Raw genomic sequence first — 22285 nt, 5'->3', positions numbered from 1 at the left:
CTCTACTCTCACGTATGTGCACATCTTAACAGAGCGGACTGAGAGCAACGTAAATGAAATGAGCCGACTAGTGCTGCACACCAGCCACGGCACGGCCAGCACCGCAGAAGTAGCATCACCCAGGAAGCTGCAGTTGATATTTGGGAAGTGGAACAGATACCTCTTGAACAGAGATGATTCAGGATTTATTTGGCCAAATTCATTTCTTTTACTCAAACAAGAACGCAAGTTTGTTAGGGAAATCACAGACAGCAGGAGTACTGCGTACTGCTGAGTTTAAAAAGGTGGGACCTCTCAGAGCCTGGGCAGCCCAACACAAGCCCTTAGGGCTGAGCTGTTCTTCCGTAGCTCCCAACGTTAATGTAATGGCTGATAGTTCAAAGGAAATGAGCTGCTAAGAGTTTTTACCCAGGTTTGCCCAATACCAAACATTTTGAAGCCCCATAGATCTGCTGTCAAGGATCTGGAGTGAGCGATGAGAGAGCCCCTAGGAGCGCAAGACTGCAGCTCTGTGCATGCTCTCTAACTGGAGTGGCCCAACAGACCCGACTAGGGAGGAATCGGGCAGAGGCAGGTCCTAATCCTAAGCCTGTCCAAGGCACACTTCCCACCATTCTTTGCTTGTGCTCATTTAGCAGGATGAATGGCTGGCATACTCCTAGAAAGAAGATATATATCTGTTGACGAAGACGAGTAAAATTAGCAGGTCGAAGGGCACCACGGCAGCAGAGAGCCCAACTCCTGCCTGCAAGAGTCAGCCCAACAGGCAGATACAGAAATACAATTAAATTAAGTCAGAAAACCCACTACAGAAAATGCAATTACTCAAAGATACAAATAAATGTTCAAAGAAAATTGGCCCCTGACAGGGTTAGTCAAGCTTCTAAATCCAGCTGGAGGCAGGCAGCTCAGGCTAATTCGCCAAGGAGGACTGTGGAGCTGAAGTTCTCAACATCAGGATCCCGGCTGGGCTGGCCTCATGTGCCAGGTTATCACGAGAAGGAATAATCTGGGGGTGGCTAACCAGGGCGCAAAGAAATACAATGTGGGCAGACACAGGGATGGTTCATGGATGGCAAAGCTGGGCAATGGAAAAAGGCGACAGACTCATCTCTGACATGGCAGCAAAGGCTGAGATCCTGGGGGCAGGACTGTGTATCCCTCCTGCAGAGGAAGCTACAGGAAATGGCCTACCTCTCGCTGCAGCACCAGCTCCTTGGTGAAAAGTGTGGCTTCCTCACTGAACGGCTCTCCTTCCTGCACCAAGCCTGGCAGGTTTCGTGCTCCTCTGGGACATTCAATGCCTGTATTGAGAGAAAAGAAAAACCTGTGAGAAAGTGTGCAGAAACACTCCTCAGTCCACCACTCTCAACCTGGGAGGAATCCTCACCATGGCTCCCCTTTGGCCCTTCCTGGTTTTAGCCAATGCTTATAGAAAAGGCTTTCCTCACTGAAATCCCACTGCCAGCCCAGTCATGGGCTGCTGGAGAACAGCTGCAGCTGGCTCCCAGACACCTCCTCCTTACTCTCTGACTTTATGCCAGGATCCAAGTGTTAATTCAGTGTCACGTTCCTTTTCAAATAAACACCCTCTCTGTCCTTAGGCTGTGCTTTGTATACTAGTGTACTACTAGCTTTCACTCAGAATGAGAGGCAGGAAGAAGCTAGAATACTGAAGAATGAGTAGGTGTGTAGTCAGAGATACTGGCTCCACAACCCATTTTATCATTTATTATCTTCATGGCTTTGGCTAAACTACTGAGCAAAGGCTCAGCTCCCTTTGTCGGACAGATAAAAACCTCTACTTTTTAAAGATGCTGTATTAGCCCAGGAGAGAGTATGTGTGCAAGATACTAGAACAAGGCTGGCTATTTCAGCTTTTGATACCATCACCTTTATCATTCTTAGCAATTCCCACACTTTGACTCCCACAGCAAGCCTATAACATTCATGAGCATAGAAAATTGTCCTGTATACTTGTTTCCAACGATGGTACACCGTACAAAATACACACCTACTGGAAAATCTAGACTGCCTTTTCTTTCTTCGATTCAATCACTTATTTTGAAGATACATTTATTACTAAGAGTAGTCATAAGTGATAGATCATAAAGTATGTTGTATTTTGATGTCTGGATAAGACATAAATATTTCAAAGTAATTCAGACTGCAAATGTAATTATGAAGGAGAAACTTGATCCAGGTAGAGACAGACAGGAAAATAAAGTGATGACAATCCAGAAAAAGAAAAGTGATGAAAATTTGTGTCCCAGTTTCTGACCTCTGCTGGTACCCGATTCTGCGATACTCGGGGCAATAGTGGTCCCATCACCAACAGAACACTGGCTCCACATGCTTACGAGTAAAGCAGGTTGTTCCCATTTCTAATACAGACTCAAGATTCCCAAAGCCCAGAAGAAAAGGAATAGGCTCCATGTCTGGTTCTGAGTGGCTAGGCTTCCAGTAGTAGAGATTACGCAAAATTAAGCACTAGGTGGTAGTGGTGGGGTACAGTAGCAAAAGAGAGACTGCAGCAACCGACATTTTCTAATTATGCAAAGATGGGATAGCTTGAAGGCCCTATGCCAGTCATGTGGCTAGAAGATCAACAGGGCTGCTTCTTTCCCTGCATTAGTGTCTATGAGAGGAGTAGAAACTTGATTTTCTAAAAGACAGCAAGAACTCCAGGGGCCAAGAACCTCAGGGAGAGATGAGGCTAGAGCAAAATGGAATGAAAAATAGTCCATGTTTTTCAAGACATCAATAGCCAAAAACACTTTTCATTTTAGATCTGCAAACTAAGCAAGAGGAGAATTGCCAGGGAGAAAAATAAACGATTCTGCTGAACTATTTTGCCACATACCCGTAGATGAAGCATTGCTGCAGAGACAAGAATAATGCAAAAGTAAGTGTTTGGTCTGTTGCTGATCCCTCACAGCAGAACTGGGGTGCTGTGAGGTGGGTTGCTATGTACCAGGGACCAAAACTGGGAGCATCAAGGTCAGAAACTGAGGGATGGGAAGGAATTATTGTAATAAACGGGTACCTCAAATCTCAGAATCTCAATAGTAAAGTACTAGCTTTAACCCATGTCACCATTTCAGTATTCTGAAATAGCAAGAAATCAGTCAAGCTGCCAGGACCTCAGGAACACCCTATGGGATCCCGATCACCAGATAATGAAGTTGAGAGAGCATGACAGCTCAGTAGATCCAGGTAGTTGAGCAGATCAAGCAGAATTGCCTTTAGACAAGGGTCCTTTGGGCCTGTGAAACAAGTTCACTCATTATCTGTGGACGAAAAATAAGTGTCTTGCAGTCGCTCTCCATTTCCTAGCAGCCAGGCTTCAGCTAATCCAGAGGAAGAAGCCAACATTCACAACAATGCTAGTTCACATGGGTAAAGGAAGAAATCTCTCTTGGATCATTTCCTTTGAAAATACCCCTGGTCAAAGGGCAAGTGAACACCAGGTGGAAGACTACAGGGGGCAGATGGGAGAAGCAGAACCTGCTACAGGGCCAAGGTTTGCAGGCAGAGGTAGGAGAGCAGGAAGAATCTCACAGCACCTGCAGATATAGGCTAGTGTAGGCCCAGGAGATGGTGCAAAGAGAAACACTTTTTGCCATGTCTCACGGCCTGAGATCAATCCCTGGAACCTATGTGGTAACTGGAAAGACTTCTGGACACATTGTCCCTTGATTCTATACCCACGTGGTGGTGTATGAGCATAGGCATGGACACATACATACAAGCATACATAGATAAATCAACATGGAGGTCAGAGGACAACTTGAAGGAACTGGCTCTTTCAATTCAGGTTGTCACGTGGCAGGTACCGTTACTCACTGAACCATCTCAGCAATCCCACATGTATATTTGCATATAGCATACATACTTAGATATAGTCAAATCCCCACAAACTGGTGAATCTTGACTAAATGCATAGTGATAGTCTACTGTACTGTAGCCCATTAAAGACAAAAACTAAGATGGTTTTGGCACTGGATTGAAGACTTGAGTGGGTGGCAACACACAGCATGAAAAACACTGAAAATGAGAAGCAAAGACAAGACTCGAAGGTGGGCAGACCCCTGTGGCCTTGGAGCATCCAAACCAAGGGTTTATCAGGTTCCAGACTCGCTTTTGTGTCCAAAGGGATCAAGAAACAAAGAACTGTGTCTGGTGATGAACAGGACAACACCAATTTTAACCTGTAAGACCCAGGAAGTGGCTGGATGCTGCTGTGATCCAGGTGAACACATCGAGCAGGAGGTGGTCTTTATCCCCTTCTGCCCAGGATCCATGGCACAAGGCAGCCCAGAGTGCACTCCACCTTGTCTGAATCAAGGCCTCTGCTGCTGGGCTACCATCCCCCTTTCTCAACAATAAAATGGACAGAAGAAACAGAGAGTTCCCAAGCTCTGGAGTGCCTCAGACTGAAGACATGGAGTGAGTCTTAGAGACTGTCTCTGGCCTATGTCTGTGGTTCTGAATCCTGCACATCACTGCTAACAGCTGCCTTTCTTGGTAACACACTGGAGAGGTGCTGCATGCTGATAAGGTATGGCCTAAGCTGTGTCTCCAACGCCACAGGTACAGAGTAAGTGCCTGTCTTACCACTACCCCGACAAACCACACAAGAAGCAAAAATATTTTAACTTGAAAAAACACCATACCTAAGAAAAATCCTGAGCATTTTTGAGAATTTTACTTCCCTACAATGCATTGTGGGGATGACATGAGATGGTATCTTAGGTCTGGAAAAGGCTGGTGAGCCATATACACTCTCTGCAGCTCATAAAAACCTTAAGGTCTATCTACCTAAAGGTAAAACTCATTATTTTTTTCATGCTTTTTGCGGGCTTTCTAGCAAATGAATGGTTGAACAAAATTATTTGAAATAAAACACAACATAAAAGAACATTTTCTTGATTTTTGGAGGATTCAGGGGGAGACATGATGTTAGGACATCGTGACTCTGGCTTCTGCTTTGCCACTAAGAACTATTAAATGTCACCAGCTCACAGCCTCTGTCTCTGACAGGAAGGGTCTACAAGGTCTAGCATAGTCATAAAAATCCTACAATTTTCAGTTTGTCCTTTTGAGCACCCAAGACTTGACTTTTGGAGTAGAGAGTGCTTCCTTTCAAACTTAAAAGGCTGGGCTGCAGCATAACAATCTATTAAAAAATTATACACTTAGAGACAATGACTAACTAGTGCAATTAACAAAAAAAAAACCACTTTGGTCAGTCAGTTTTGGAACAAGAAGAACAAATTCTTGCTAATGACAAGATAATGGCCATATAAGAGATTCTATTGATGGTCAAGTAAAGGTTATGTATCACTCTGAATATTTTAGAAAGTATGTTAAATTATGTGATAATTACACTACCAGACTTGAAGTGTGTCTGTTCTTTCTTGTACTGCACAACGAGAACTAAGGGGAAATATGGCCAGTTTGCTTTGTGTAGAAGTGACAGCTTCCCAATGGCTGTTAATCCAGCAAAAAGTCAGGCATTATCAGAGGGAGAGAGAGATAGTAGAAACAAAAACCAATCTGAAGGATTAGTCAGTGGTGCTGACTGCTTATCCACGGCGCTTTCTGCGGCCCTTGCCAACAGAGGGAAGAGAGCAGGAGTCTTCCTGGGACACTCAGACATCTCACAGCTCTCCTATGCCTTCCTCCTTGTTTCACTAGCCCAGACTAGACACTATGTTGGAGGGTAGGGGCACCGGTGTGAGAGGAAGACTGTGCTCATACCGCTAAGCTACCGGACAGAAGGTATCCCCCTGTACTACTGTGTATGGCACATTAGTGGTGACTGAATCAACTACTTTAGGGTTGTTCACTGTTAACAACTGATAGACAGCTGAGCGCTCATCTCATCTGTGAGACTGGAGGCCGAATGCTATGGCTGAGTCAATGGTGGGCTTCCCGGGCCCAAGCAGCGATGTGCTCCCCACACAATGTTGGTATTTGTTCTCATCACTCCACAGCTGAGAACGGGAAGCAGAAGTGGGTAGGAGGGATGGACAGCAATAAAACCGTGTCCTAATAAAGACAGCAGGTGACAGGTGAGCAAGTATGACCCTTTCTGGAACTGGGTCTGCACGTGCCATGTGTAAAGCACAAGCCTGCCGAGGAACCACAGGAAGCAATAAGCCACAGATTTCCTCAGACTCATCTTCCAGATTCTAGGACCCGTGAGATGTGATCCTATTTAGGATCCCTAAGATGTTCCTATAAATCTCCCTTCACTACCACCACGAGTTATGGGAGTCTAGTATTTCAACAGAAATAAAACCGAAACTTGCACAGAAATTGCTTCTGAGGGTGGGAACTGTGTCATATTCAGAGTTTATTTTTTTCTACACCAGACACCCAATACATTGTCAAGCAACAAAGTAGATTCTCAAGGAGTGTTGAATGAATAAGAGTGAAAAATTCTGAGAAAAAGAAGTAAACATCAAAAGACAGAAATGGCAAATTCAGTCACCACTAAGGTGCCTTATATAGTAGAAGAGGGGCTACTTCCTAGCGGTAACAGCTTTCTGAGTTCAAAGTCTTTCTCATTCAGACCCGCCCCCTTCCCACATAGTGTCTGTAATGGACTAGATAGCATTAGCGACAGGGAGGAAGAAGGATTAGGTGAGCTGGGAATTTCTAAAGGTGCCATCAGGCAGAAAGCAAGTTCTGCTGAATGTATGGGTCTGGAGTGACCCATTTGGAAGACAGAGGTGTTTTTCTGGATAACAGAAGAGGGGTTCACAGAACCCTTAACTACTGATATCCCAGTCTCCCACGGTAACATAACACTTCCAGATGAGGTTCATAGCATAGCCACACCTATGTACCCTAGAGAGTCACAGCAGAGATGTTTAGTTTGCAACACAACAGCAATGCCCATGTATGATCAGCACTGGAAGCTGATGTGGCCACATGGAAATGCAGAAAACTGGAGCACCCTTTCAGAGAGCAGGAGAAAATGACTCAGGGCGGGGAGGCCTGCTTTTAAAGGGAAGATAAGAGTGCTAAATCTGTAGAGCTCAGCTACGCAGTGACTAAGAGGGCGACATGGGAACAATCTGCAAATATTTGAAAGGTGTAAACACCAGAAAGGAGGGGATGCTCAGCCTGAGCAGGGCTATAATTATTAGGGGAAGGAAAATCTGGACAAAATATTGGAAAAACAGTGTGGCGATAACTACTGGGTTATAAATAAGTTTCCAAATAACAACGAGAATGTCGTTATTGAATCCTGAAGCTGAGAGGTGTTCAGCCATCCCTTTCTTACAAAGAAGCTCACACCAATCAACTATGAGTTTACTTGCTACATTTAGGGACAGATCTTAATAATAATTCAACTCTAAGTTTTTCTGATATAAGTACTGCTGGACCCCTGAAATTTCTACATAATTTTTGTTGATCTAATCACAGAGGAGACAGTAGTTCTGGTGGGAATTTTAGAACAACAACAAAAGGCTTTATCTACTAGGAACATGCCAGGGAAATAGCTGAAGTGGGTTTGGGTACAGACACAAGGGACAGACAGCTAGCACAAAGAAAGCAGACTGTCTCATTGAGTGGGCCATCCTCCTCTCTAGTCTCTAAAACCCCAGCCAGGAATGCTGTTGAGTTTTCCAGATGGAAAACTGTGGATCCCTCTTTCTTCCTTTTATATACACAGCCCCCTGGAGGAATTGTCAAGGACAAGGCAAGGCAAGAGAGAACACCAAAATAAGCTTCCTGTCACACTGATTGCACTTCAATACCTTTGCCTGCTTTCCTGCTGCTGCAGCTACTCAATTTATAATCCACAGGCTCTCCGCAGAGTTTTTACCCCCAGATTCAATTAGTTCCATTTCTGTACCTTCCCTGCCCCTTTCTCCCTGCCAACAAACACAGTGAAAAAACCCAGTATCCATAGAGAGCACAGCACTTCAACTGTGAGCAGAGACCTGGGGTGGGGGTGGGGGGAGTACTTTTAGACAGAAATCCCCTTCCTTGGTGCTAAGAACAAACCCTCAGCCATTCATGACAGGCAGAGGCCACCTGCTTAGCTATAAGGAATATGGTTACCACTTAAAAATTGAATCAGTTCAAGTTGTTGGTTCTCAGAACTGTTACACATCTCATGCACCAAAAGCTTGCTTTTAGGTTCTCGCTCATAGGTTTAAGAGCCACTGGGAAGTCTTAAGCTGCAACACTGCCAATAGATGAGTTAAAAATCAAGAAACAAGCCGGGCGGTGGTGGCGCACGCCTTTAATCCCAGCATTTGGGAGGCAGAGGCAGGCGGATCTCTGTGAGTTCGAGACCAGCCTGGTCTACAAGAGCTAGTTCCAGGACAGGCTCCAAAACCACAGAGAAACCCTGTCTCGAAAAACCAAAAAAAAAAAAAAAAACAAAAAAAAAAAACAAGAGATAGCACACTTGTTTTTCAGTTTCACATTCCTAAGATGGTCTAGAGAGAAAGGGACCAGTTGGCTCTAAGAGTTAGTTCTGTGTGGTATCAGGCCTCAATTTATATAAAAAGTTCAGAACTAAAAGTCAGGATTTTACATTGCCTCAAATTCTTTATTCTCTCCCTTTTCTCTAAAGACCTACTTTGTTTTCTCAGGGAAAGCTAGAATCCTGTGGACCAATTTTGAAACATGCCACTGCTAAAGCTTTTCCAATGATCAGAATAAAGGGATGAAAGAAGAATAAAGGGATCCTAATTAAAGGGATCAAACATCTCAGGTAATTGTAGTCAAGGGAGTGAGAACTGGGCAGGAGCTAAGAATGAATGCTTTTAGTTCAGAGTTCTTAAGGATAGATTTTTATTAGGTTGTTGTGGGTTTGCGAAGTTTGATGCATCTGTGGAAAGACTGGGGCCTGGAGTTAATTGGGTACAGGAACAATAAGCCCAAGCCTTGACAATGCAGTAGGAACTGCAGCTAGCTCTGAAGAAAGGGAGGGGAATAAGAAGGAAGAATCCTCAGTCAGTGGTGCAGAGCGGGGCTGTTAAGCACACTTTACGTTTCTCTGGTAGAAGCCTTAATAGAGGCCTTAGTCTGCTAATATATCCCCATTCTGTTGTCAGCTGAGGAAAGGGACACCGATTTTTCCACCTCTAGTACATGGCACCCGGTAGAAGCTTGTAATTGTTTGCGAACACAAATGCCAGGAGGAGAGAATCTAGTAGAAATAATATAACAAACCTGCTACATCAATCTCTATCCCTGAGTTTTGTATGCATCAGAGTTAACACTTGGAGAATTAAAGAGGAATTCTAGTGATACTTATTTCCAGGACTTCAAGGTGAGCTTGTGCTAAATGCAAATCATTGGTCATGGTAAGTGGAAGAGACAAGGAAGGGCTGGCTTAGAGGCTTGACACTAGATTTCTCATTCTCAGTCTAGCTGGGCAGAATGCATAACCCGCTCCTCGAAACCTGATTTACAGCCAGCTTTAGACACCGAAGAATCACTCCCCAAAGGGAGAAAAGCTTTTCAGATGGAGTTGGCATAGCAGATAACAATCAAGCCTGCACTGGAACAACCTTTTATAATTCTACCTATTGCAGAGCAAGATCAGAAAACAACTGAGTTTTAAAGAAAAAAAAATTCTTCCTGATTAACAAGGCCTTTCTCTTCCATTGCACCCCAAGAGCATAGCTTAAAAAAAAGTGGCAGGCTGTCTTCAGGGTGTTTTGGGGAGGAGGCTCTGGGTTCTCATGCTCATTGACTGCTATGAGCAGCAGCTGCAAGGATGCTCCTGTCAGCTAAGTAGTAGACGAGAACAAATGGGCATGGGATGATGTGGTACTCTCCGGTAGGTCCATCCTGGAATTTCTCTTCATCATCCATATCAAAAACACTATCATTGTATTAGCAGGCAGAAAAATGAAAAATTCTGAGGTCAAAAAGTAGAGCCACAGTAGCCTTCCAAGTAACAAGAAGGCTCCTACAAGGCGCTGGCTTTTATGTAACAGGCTGTGGAGACAGCATTCCCCCAGAACCAACATCCTGTGCCTGAGCAAAGAGGGGGAGTTGGTTTCTATGAGAACCTCAACTTTGCTTTTACTGACTTATTTTAAACATGGAACTTTATCTTTGAATCAAACAGAACTTAGATTTATTTTTCTTTCCCCCCTTTCATTTCTGGTACCAAAGGGTTCCCTGTCTTAGTTTCTTTTATCCTATGCTAATGGGTAACAAGAAAAATTTGAATTTACCATCCAGACTCTGAAAGAGATTAGCTTCAGGGTAGAGAAAAAGCCACAGGAAGTACCCACGTGGCTCTTGCAAGTACAAGCTTCCAGAAGGTGTTCTGGCACACACCTGGCAGCCAAATGTAAAAGCTACTTACTCGCATAAATTTAGAGTGACTTCCAAACCAAGCTGTGTTGTGTTATTTGAACAAAATGGTTTTGAGATGTGTTCAGTGTACTTCCAAACTATTGCCTTTCTTGAGCTTTCACTCAGTGAAAATTGCTCTGGGCTCCTCCTCTTGAGGAGAGTGAATTCCAAGTGTTTAGAAATTAGTATACTTAGCTAGCAGAATAGCGGAATAAGAAAAACAGCTTCTGTCAGAAATACTAAAGCCCATAAATACAGAATGGATTAAAAAAGAAAACAGAGAGAGAGAGAGAGAGAGACAGAGAGAGACGGGGGGGGGGGGGGAGTCCTTTCTCTTACTAACTTTAAAGGAACAAGGAAAAGAAGAAAATAGAGTCAACACCCAGGACACAGGAAAGCAAAGGCGTGCTAAAGAGGCAGTGCTCTCCAATACGACAGACTTCGGACACACAGACAGAGCATGTCCTGATATGTGAAGCAGCTTGAATTCTGGGGTTTAGGTAAAGAATGACATTCCTTTTCCTTTTCTCTGGAGACAGAGTCCTTCTTATGTAGCCCGGGCTGGCCTGGAACTCATGTTCTTCCTGCCTCTACTTCCCAAGTGCTGGGGTTACTACAGTCTTTGTGGATTACCAGACTCTGGAGCAGGGGTCAACAGCCAATGTCCTGAGAACTGAGTCTCCCCACCACCTGTTTTTGTTTTTTCTAGATACAGTTTTACTGTGTAACCCTAACTAGACAGAACCTGTTGTATGCTCCAGGCTGGCCTCTAGCTAACAGAGATCCGCTGGCTGACCCACCACTTATTTTTGTTTACCTTACAAATTAAGATATGGTTTTCACTTTTGGGTGGCTGAAGAAAAAAAAAATCAAAAGAGTAATATTTGTGGTATTTGAGAGTCATGAGATTCCAATTTCAGTGTCTATGAGTGAAACTTTGTCAAAAGATGGCCACATTCACTTATATCTATATGGCTATTTTAATGGTACAAAGACAGTTCGACAGTGTGACAGAGACCATAAGGTCTAAGAAGTCTAAATTATTTATTGTCTGGCCCTTTACAGAAAAGTTTGCCAGTGTTTATTCTCAAGGATGTCATTTACTATAGAAACAAAATAAAACAAGAAAACTTTCAGGCAAGCAGAGGGCTCACCTCCTACAGTTACAACAGTAGACAGAACAAACAGTAAGAACAGTGTAACTTATACCACTAGTGAAAAATACACAATCTAGAAAGTAGAAGAGAAGGACACTGGCTAGGCAATGTTCATAGCACCTCATTGCTCTTCCCTAGACCCTGTCCTATGGTAACCTTTGCCATCAATGTTCCTTGTATTCATGAATCAGATCTCCCCAAGCAAATCATGCACTCCCAGTTCAAACCCGGAGCGTGTATTCCATAAGCCTTTCTTGTTTCCCTCCTCCTGCCACATCCACTGCACAGAAGTTCTTGCTCCTATAGCTTCACACTCAGGTTGCCTTTCTAAGCACAGAACCAAGAGGTCCTACAGATGTCCTGACAGCAGTCTACACCGTGTCAATCCTTCAGAGGGCTCTCCCTCCTCCCCTAGGCTTCTCTAGTTGTTCCAGCATTCAGGGCTGCATGATAAGTCTCCTGTCATGACAGGTCTCATGTAGGCTAGCCTGGCCTGAAATAGTCAAGGATGACCTTGAAATTCTGATTCTCCCATTCTTCCCAAGTAATAGGATCGTAAGTATAAACTGCCACACCTGGCTTTATGCAGTATTGGGGATCAAACTGAGGGTTCTGTGTATGATCGGCAAGTACCCTCTTGCTTTTTTTCTTTATTTTTTTTTAATTTTATGTGCATTGGTGTGAGGATATCAGATCCCCTGGAACTTGAGTTACAGACAGCTGTCAGCTGCGATGTGGGTGCTGGGAATTGAACCTGGGTCCTCTGGAAGAACAGTCAGTGCTCTTAACTGCTGAGCTATCTCTCAAGCCCCCACACCTTGCTTTTTTGAGACAGAGTCTTACTATGCTTACTATGTAGCCTCGGCTGTCCCAAAACTCTCTGTGTAGACCAAGCTAGCCTTGAATCCACAGATGTGCTGCCTAGTGCTGTGATTAAAGGTATATACCACAACCCCCAACCTTGCCTCCTATGCATCCCCCTATGCATCCTCATTCCTATTCCCATCCACCCGTACCTTTCTTTGTGGTGATAATCATGGAGAACAAGCCTCCCAGAATCCTGAACTGTCCTCCCAACAACACTAACTTCCATTTCCAAATGTCTGAAAGAGATTCCCCTTTGGGTGCCCAATTAATACCTCAGATCCAGTGCACCTAAGCTAAACTCATCTTCAGCTGCTCCTCATCCTGTGTTCTCTCCATGCGGAAGCATGGCTTACTGCTCCTTCTCTCTCCGTATGAGCCAGTGGTTTTCCTTTCTGCCCTCCATTTTCCTCTATAGAAATTTTTCATGCACACAGCTACCAGAATAATCTTCTAAAGCTCACATTTTACTCAAAACTCTTGAGTGGCAGCCTGCACTTCATCAAATAATATCAGAATTTAACAATCTGACATTCTGGGCCCTATAAGACTGTGTGTAATTCCTTGGGGCTATATAAAACCTCTGCTACCCATCTGACAGCCTTCACATATTTGAAGACACAACATCTACTTTTTCTCATCCTTACGTCTTATTTTCTCTAGAATAAACATTCAGGACCCCCATGAGACAAGAGTTTTGATTTCCTACTATCTCATTCTTTTCCCTTTTTAAACCTACATAATATGAAGTCTTCCATCTGGAAATATCTTTCTGGTTGATTTAATTAAAAAGGTCTAAAGGGGTGTGAATTGTACTGTGGGGAGCATTTTCCTTTTGCACTACTAAGAGTCAGGTTCAGGAGTTTAGAGATGTGTTGCTTTAGGGAAGACGAGGGGGCAGGGAAGGTGGAGACGGTGTCTGATTCTTGCCCTACTCTGGGCAGGAAGCTACAGTGACAGCAAGACTTAGCCAGCTGAGGAAAAGCCCTCCCTAGAGGTGGGGGAGGTGGGACCTGTCATCTCTGAGGCTTCTGGCCTTCACTGGCTCCCTTCCCAGTCCATTTCCATTCTCATCTCTCAGCAGCAGCCCAAGGCACAGTGGAGACCCTGGTGGTGTTGTGACAAGTAGCCTATTCATTTCCTTCTCTCAGCCAAGCTCTCTGGGGACAAAAAGGAACAGCAAATCCAAACTACTGCCCAGAATCCACTTTGCAGAATTCAGAGAAAGACTGCTCTACCGAAACAATTATAACCCGTTTGGAAGACCTGAGGGGGAATGAAAAGGATCTTTGGTTTTCACTGACGCTGAAGCACTGCAGTGGAGACCATCTCAGGCACCACTGCAGCCAGTGCTCTGGGAAGGAAGGCAGAATGTGCACTTAGTAAGGCTTTAGCTCCTGTCACACAGGAGCGACAGCGCAGAGAAGTATTAGGATTTGAACTGTGACACTGGACAGAAAGCTCCAATTGGGAAATGAGAGAAGAAGAGGCCAGCAAGAAGGAAGCATCAGATAGCAGAAAGACCAGCTTCCCGAGATGAACCTGAGCTGATGGGTTGTAACTGTCCATCCATGGCCAGAAGACTGCCCTAACCTAACGTGCGTACCACTCAGGACACACAAGACACGTGCTTGTAGGGTGGGGTTGGGAGGGATGGTAGTAGAGTGCTTGGGGCTGTAGGGAGAGTGAATTTCCTGAACACAGCTCTCAGTCCAGCTCATTCCCTGATGATGATGCCTGGTGCATAACCATAGCCAAAGAGTGTAGGTGCGGGGTGTGCGTGCGTGCGTGTGTGTGTGTGTGTGTGCATGTACGTGTGTGAACAGGAGGCAAGAGCATGTGTGAATGCACACATGTAAAGGCTTACTTACCCAAGGAGCGAGGGCAAAGAAGGGGAAGAAGAAAGTATGGGAAGTGGGGCTGAAGAAATAGGACTGGCCTTTCCTAGGGCTGAAATCAGATATGGGATCCCAACAAGGGAGATGGTGGCTATTACAAAAACCCTGGTCACTCAGAAAGCTTGAGACCAGGCTGTGCCTACCTATCACAGGCACAGTGGGAGAGCCTAGAAAACAGTGGACTAGGACAGCCATACCTGGTCATCATTCCTGGAGGAAAGGTTATTCTCTTCTAGGCATATTCTGGTGGTCTGCTCCAAAGTCTCATACTGTATGCCTGCTTTCTCTCTACCTCTCTCACATATGTAAGCAAGGAAGCAAGGAAGCAAGCTCACTGCTTCTGAGTTGTTCCACCATCCACGTCTTTTCTACTATTCTATGCAAGAAGCTGGTGACAAGAACCCTAAAGTATAAAGAAAAATATAGCGCTACGTATCCTTGTGGAACCTTGGAGCTGCATGTTGTATGGTAATGTTTGAAGCAATAATGTATTTGATGTAATAAATACATAGGTTTTGTCATTAAGATAATTAATTATACGTCTTTGAATAAAACAAAGCAAAATAAAAGTGGCCACTCCTGGACAGGTATCTTTCTGGGCTTTGCCTTCCACGATTTAGCAACTATTTGGACACACTATGGCCCATTAAGGCTTCCCTCTAGATCAGAAGAACGCGATTAAATCTCTGAACATGAAATGCTAATTCTAGGACTATATAACCACGCATGCGTCAGCATTTCCATCCCAGGCAGCTTTTCTAGGAGGTACTAGTTCCTGAATGGCAAAGAGGACAGCTGTCAGCAAAGGGTGGGCTCAGTGAGGCCAACTGCACAGCACAACAGCCACAAGAAAAACAAAACCAAGATAAGTGTTTCATATGGAGGCTGCTAACCATAAGGTCACTAAACTAGAACATCCTTTGTTTGTGATTCACCCAGCCCGAGCAGAGAGTTGTACATGGTGGAGTAGGACAGGTGGGTGCTTGGGTAGGGATGTCGTCTAGCCAGCCTTGAGTCAATAATGCTCTGTCAATAATGACTGTCGTGTTCTGGACTACCAGAGTATGAACTTATTACTTCTCTGCATACGCAGACACCTACCTGCTCCACACCTAGGGAATAAGAAAGCATTAGATCTCTCTTGCAGAGGCAGTCTGCTGAACACGTAGATATTCACCAGGGATCTGCAGGGCAGGCAGGAGTGAGAAACTGTGAGAAACTCTAATGGATCACGATGGATTGAAACCACTGAAATGACTTTGTGTGTTCAGAAAGGGCTAGCATTTACTATTTGTTAGGGTCTCTACATTCTTATTTCCCTTTTACCAATGCTCTGGCAGAAATGTTGGAACATATTAATCTTTGTAGTTGAGTGATATGGTTTAAAATACTGCAGGGCTTGGCTGCCATTCCTTCCCCTGGGGTCTCAAAATAACTCCACACAAATCATCTTTGCTAAACACTCACTCAGTCAGCTCTTCTCTGCTAGTGCACACACACATCTTATGTAAGGGAAGAAGCCACCCAGCCTGCTGGAAGGTAGTGGCACTCCCAGAGAGGCACCTAGAAAGAACCTTACAAACGGCTTAGCCTAAATTCCTTCTTTATTATTAAAAGAGGAGGGAACTAGAAATTAGAGCAGTTCAATGACCTACACAAGTTCACATAGCAATCAAGGGCAGATTAGAGGCCCTATCTTTTGACAGGCAGTTCAAGCTGAATGCACTTCATCTCATTTGTCTGGAGTCCTGATTTATCTTGCAGAATTCTGATTTTGGGTATCTTTTCCTAAATCAAGACATAATCTGATATTGTGGACCTTTGAAAAAACATTTTAGATATTACATCCAAGCTCACATGTAATTAAAAGGGTTCCAAAGTGCACGAAGATGCCCCACAGCATATTTGAGAAGAAATTAGCATAAAAAGTTACAACACCATGAATGTTAGCTTCTGTTGTGTTGGGCACTGGATCAAGTACTTTTGAAAAACATGTACCTTGCTATTTAATGCTAGAGCTATTATAATTTGCACATGAGAAAAAGAAGGCAAGGATAAGTTAAATAAAGGATACGCCCATAAGTCAAACCTATTCTGGCTACTCTAAAGCTCATGTTTATGGTGAATGTTGAAGCCCCCTCAACATGTGATACAGCATAGAATTTCCAAAGTTGGAATTTGTAAGAGACTCTTAATTATTTTATTCCAACTTTCTCATTCATATTCGATGAAAACCAGGAGCGAATGGAGCATCCTATTACACCACCTGCTTCCTCCTACAGAGCATGCTTCTGCATGAGTGCTCGAGAGAACACAAAGCAAAGGAGCTGTCCAGTCAGATATGAGGATGCTTGAGCCTTGGTGCATGTGAAAGGGTGAGCAATTCACCATCAGTTTACCTCCCCGCCAACTATTTACTAAGTTCCTCCTGTGTTCCAACTGTGGAATTTGAACTTCCAAGGTAGCAGGTGCCATTTTTAAGGCTGGATGTAGCATGCGAGCATCGAGGAAGCAGAAACGAGTAGACACCGGCTAGAGGAACTCAAGCATGGCCACGTGAGGGGTCTGTGTGTGCTCGGGATGTTTCCAATGACAGAAAAGACAGTCTAGCATTTGGAATGCAGGACAAAAGTAAGAAAAACTCAGTCTCTCCCTGAGAATTATCAATGTGGCCTTTGGGGATAGAACAATTCCACCCTGTGGAAGATGTCCTGTGAACTGCTGGATGCTGGCATCTTAGCTGCCCTCGGACACCACAGGAACACTGGGAGCACTAGTGAATCAATTTCAACTCTGCTCCCTCTGGGAAAGCACAAAAGAAATTCTGTTATTCTCTTGCTTCTTGACCTTAGGAAAGTCCTGGCCTCAGAAAACATCTGTATTCCATGGATGTTCTTCCCAATATATTTCACTGTAATTTTACAAACATAAAAATGATTATTTCAACTCTGTATAACCAGTATTTAAACATAACTTTCGAAATGCTATCAGTAAGATTTAGTTTTAATTAAAATTGTGAGCTATCTCAGAACCATTATCACAGCATTCTCCTTCCCTCTGAAGAAGTCTAATCATCAAGCCTTGTGAGCAGAAATTCAAAAAGAACTAAGAGTTAAAATTGGGCTATTTTATAATCACCTACATCTTATAACTCTTATGGAAATGGCTTTTACTATATTACATATGTATACCAAATAACATGTCAATCTTGTGTTGAGATAGCTTCTAAAACAGAGTGGAATGGGTTAAAGAGTTGGAGATACTGGGCTGACAGGAGGTCAAATTTGTTGGCAGAAGAATAAAGAATTTGTCTCAGTGGAAGATTGGAATTGAAAAGCTCAAAATACTCTTTTCAAAAAAAAAAAAAAACCCACATTGTTCTGACTTCCAAAAAGGACGAATCAAATGAATCAAATTGGTCTCCTCCCTCTGTTCCTAAAGAGGCAAGGCAGGAAGTGCTAGAGTAGGAAGTACCGGTTCCAGCTTTAATGGTGCTGTGTGACCTTGGCCAAGCCACGTTCACTGAGCCTCCGATATTCACTTGTTAAATGGCAACAACAGCCCTTCTTGAAAGGCACCAGGATAAGCACCCAAGGGGAGAGGTAGGGGACAAGGGAAAATACCATGGAAGGGGAAGTGTTTTACACAAATGAACCCTCATGGAGAAGTTTCCCCTTAAGTTTTAGGTTACTTACTTAATCACACTCCAAGTCACTATCTGAAAATGGCCATACGCTCAAGACTTCACTAAACTCAAGAGTTACCTTTTGGAAATATTTTTAAGGTTAGTTTCTTAGGAGATGAAGAGTGGTAATAGCCAAATGTAGAATGAACCAAGAAAAAGTAAGTATGGATGGGTACAATACATTAAAAAAACAACTTGATTCTAAAGGGCACGGCAAGAGTAGATACGAGCAAGCCGCGATGAGCAGGAAGCAGGAAGAGCAGACAACAGCTGGGAACTCAGGAAGGGAGGGAATCAAGCCACAGCCTTTCATGCTCCTGAAAACATACAGCGGGGATGACAACAAATGACAGCTACAGGAAAGCAGAAATCACATTCCTTGCTGATTTTCTCCATCATTGCTTTGGCAAACTTAGTGTATTTTTTTTTTTTAAACCACCCCCATCCCTGGCAGTATTACTTGTGCAGGCAGTATCAATGTGACACAGAGTTTTCTCTATGGAAGCAACGGCGAGGAAATCTGATTTTATTGAAAATGGGAGTGCTAACTCCCTAACCCGGAGATCAACTTTTCAGCATGTTCTCAAGTTTAGACCTTCTGACTCTCCAGTCTTCCCGATCTCCAGAAAAGCTGTGAGGCAGACCAACAGATACCCTCAATGTTTCTGACGGCAGGAGGATTCTGCTACTCATGGGATAGCCTTCATAAGATAGAACTGCTTCTCTAAAATGCCACCTGGCTCCTCTTTTGAGACATCTGTAACTCTACTTAACTTCATGTCCGCAGTCATCATCTATGTTGGCCAATGAACACCTTGCCTCTGGCTTCCACAGTCACCTCATGTGCACAGACTCACACACACCTGTACACACTTAAAAATAATAAAAAATATCTTTAAAAAATGGTGCTTCAATCACCTAGTTGGACTCAGAACATAATCATTTTGTCCTAAGGCTATTTAACCACTTAAGGAAAAACAGGCCCAGGAGGGAACTGTCAAAATAAACGAGAAAGCAGCTGCTGTTGTAACTTGAGGTCAAATATATTTTATTCCAGTTTTCTAAAGACTCTAAAAGATTACAGCGGTGGTTGAACTGATGTCCACTACAGCTTTCACTCTGAGGTGAGGGATTATCAGTTCAGCAACGGCAAGCTAAGACCATTTTATGCTGGAGTACAAAATGTAGAGTGGAGACCCCAGAGCAGCGGGTTTTCAAATTGTGGGTCACGAACCTTTAGTAAACCTCAATCCCCCAAAATATTTATATTATGATTCATAACAGTAACCAACAGTTAGAAAGTAGCAACAAAATTAATGTTATGGTTGGGGTCACTACCACATGGTGAGCTGTATTAAAAGATCACAGCATTAGGAAGAGTGAGAACCACTGCTCAAGTGGATGAAATCCCTGCTAATGCCACTAACAGCTTGTGACAGAGATAAGCCCACTTCTTTTCACCGGGTCTATTTCCTCACCTACAAAATGGCTGAACAGATTACAAATTTTTATGTCAGAGTATTGTCAGGGTTGCCTATGGGACAACTCTACAAAATAAAACATTCTGGACAAGGTTGTTAATGTCCCATACCATGACCCAGGATTAATATAAGGAAAACAGAAAAATGTTAAGAAACACAATTTTCTCTCACAGATCAATTATGTGTATTAACACACATGAACACAACACACACACATATGCGAACAAAACACAAAAGAATCTTTAAAAGTAGAAACCAGAAACATACACATCCTGCTGTGAATGGGTTTGTCTACATCTGATAAAGGTTACCCACTGCCATTTGATGAAACTGCTCTTCAGTATTTTCTCCATGGAAGGATGCTGCTCTTCGCCAAAGAAGCAACTCTTTGCACATGTCAAGAGAAATATACACATATGTACAGAGAGTCTCATTTCGTTCAGCTTCAACTAAGCTCATGTATTCTTTAGCAAACACTTCTCTGTTTGATTTGTAGTCAGCTTGGTTACCCAGCACTATTTGGGTTTCAAGGCTTAATTTATTTGATTATATTCATTCCTGCTCCCCATCTTCCTTCCAGCGCAGCAATTCGAAACAGTAAGAGAATCTATCATGTTCCCTTATGCAAAGACTTTTTCAGCTTTATGTCAGCAGTCTGGAACTACCTTTTCTTTTTAATAACAGTAAGAAAAGGCACTAATGTAGCTATCATGTTTTTCTACACCATTGCTATTTTCTATTTCTATTATATAGTATGATATTAATATGCTACAGGATCAGGTTCTACCCCTTATAGAAGGAGCTGAGATAGGTCAGGCTGGTCAGTTTAGAAAGGGAACAGTAAGCCAGCTTCTAGTTAAGGTGGACCACCTCTGCACCTCGTTCAATAAACTGCACATCTTTGCTTCCCAGTAGGTCTCCAAGGCCTGCTGAGAGTGGACACTGGCATTTGTGTTGAATCATTCTGGTTAAAAAAATGGGAGAGAAGCTTGCTTCAATCCAGGCCCTCTTTCTGCTTTCATAAGCCTGTGAAGATACTAAAATTGAAGCATCAGAACAAACAGAAGCTGATGATGGCAAGAGAAGAAAATGCGGCTGATGAGATGATCTCACACGGCAGAAGTAGTATTCAAATTCTGGTGGTTTTGGCTCTAGATTTTGCTTTCCTCCCTCCCTCCTTTCTCAAAAATGAGTGCTTGTGCACTTTTTAACAGTAGCAAACAATCAAGAATTTAATTTATTTGTTTTGCGATCATCTTGAAGTTTCTTCTATTTCCAAGCTCACTTTTCATTTAGCTCAGAATGAAGCAGTCTAAATCTGGATCCCAATATCATGCAGCTTCATTTGTAAAGACTATGCAAGTAAATGCCATTTGTGTTTACTGTATGAAAAAACCTGCAAGTAATTATTTAAAAAATATATGTAGGTAGCAATGCTCTTCCCTTATCCACAGTTATCAACAGTCAGCTACAGTCCAAATATGTTAAATGAAAATTTCAGAAATAATTCATAAATTTTATACAGCATAACAGTGTTGAATCTCAGTACTGCCCAGTCACTTAGCAGCCAACACGGGGATCAGGTTCGACTGCTTTGGTATCGCAGCACAGTGTTCAAGTAGTCCTTATTTATTTAATAATGGCCCCACAGTGCAAGAATATTGATGTGGGCAACTCAGATATGCCTCAGAGATGCCATAAAGTGCTTCTTGCAGATGAAAAAGTCAAAGTAGAAAGACACTGAGAGAAAGAGGGGAAGGAGGGTTAGAGAGACTGGAATCCATATTCACACTACACTGAGAGGATAGTGAATCTTTATGTAAATCTATTTTATGATTAGTTAGTGCTGTTAAACCTCATATCATACCTGGTTTATAAATTAAACTTTACTCTAAATACTTATGTAAAACAGAAGTGAGTATACATAGAGTCTGGTACTCTCTCCAGTCTCATTTATCTACCAGGAGTCTTAGCACTTTGTGGACAAAGAGAGACAACTCACTGCATTTTAGAATATTATCTCACTACAGTAATCAAGTGGTTTTAATGGTGTAAAGTAGGTAAATATGTATTTTGCATCACCTACAGTTCTAATTAACTATCTGAAAAATGTGCTATAGAATGCCCACATGTGGGGCTGGAGAGATGGCTCAGCGGTTAAGAGCATTGCCTGCCCCTTCAAAGGTCCTGAGTTCAATTCCCAGCAACCACATGGTGGCTTACGACCATCTGTGATGAGGTCTGGTACCCTCTTCTGGACTGCAGGCATACAGGCAGATGGACTATTGTATACATAATAAAAAAAAATAAATACTAAAAAAAAAAAAAAAGGAATGTCCACATGCACAAGTGGGCTCCCACGGTCCACCTTAAGACTCTTTCTCACCAGGGGGGGACAGAAGGTTGACATCTTATGGTTTGGGGCTCTACTCTCAAACCAAAGCCTTGACAATGCCAAAAGTTCAGATGAAAAAGAAGGGGCATGGGGGCTGGAGAGATGGCTCAGCGGTTAAGAGCATTGCCTGCTCTTCCAAAGGTCCTGAGTTCAATTCCCAGCAACCACATGGTGGCTCACAACCATCTGTAATGAGGTCTGGTGCCCTCTTCTGGCCTGCAGGCATACAGGCAGACAGAACACTGTATACATAACAAGTAAATAAATAAATATTTAAAAAAAAAAGAAAAAGAAGGGGCATAATAGGCACTAGGGAATTCCCTTTCCAAAGACATAAGTTCTCCTGGGAGTCCCCGTGCCTTCATCTTTGGATGTTCCAGGGCAGCTGGCAGGAAAGTACCGAAATTCACAGAGGTTGGATTTTTATTTCAATTTCATGTTAACAATGCAACATCTGATTT

General features: G+C 43.2%; 1 protein-coding gene across 1 annotated transcript in view; it reads right to left on the bottom strand.

Annotated features, from left to right (window-relative positions):
• Window positions 1-22285, bottom strand: part of Snd1 (staphylococcal nuclease and tudor domain containing 1) — a 403901-nt gene that overhangs the window by 97764 nt on the left and 283852 nt on the right. Inside the window, exon 16 of the mRNA XM_041675559.1 lies at window positions 1195-1304. Coding sequence (XP_041531493.1) covers window positions 1195-1304 — 110 coding nt within the window. The remainder of the gene's footprint in view (window positions 1-1194; window positions 1305-22285) is intronic.

This window comes from Microtus oregoni, unplaced genomic scaffold (assembly GCF_018167655.1).
Source record: "Microtus oregoni isolate MIOR12 unplaced genomic scaffold, Mior012 000026F_ref0000081, whole genome shotgun sequence".
NCBI classification, from domain to species: domain Eukaryota; kingdom Metazoa; phylum Chordata; class Mammalia; order Rodentia; family Cricetidae; genus Microtus; species Microtus oregoni.
This window is presented reverse-complemented; position numbering and strand designations above follow the sequence as displayed.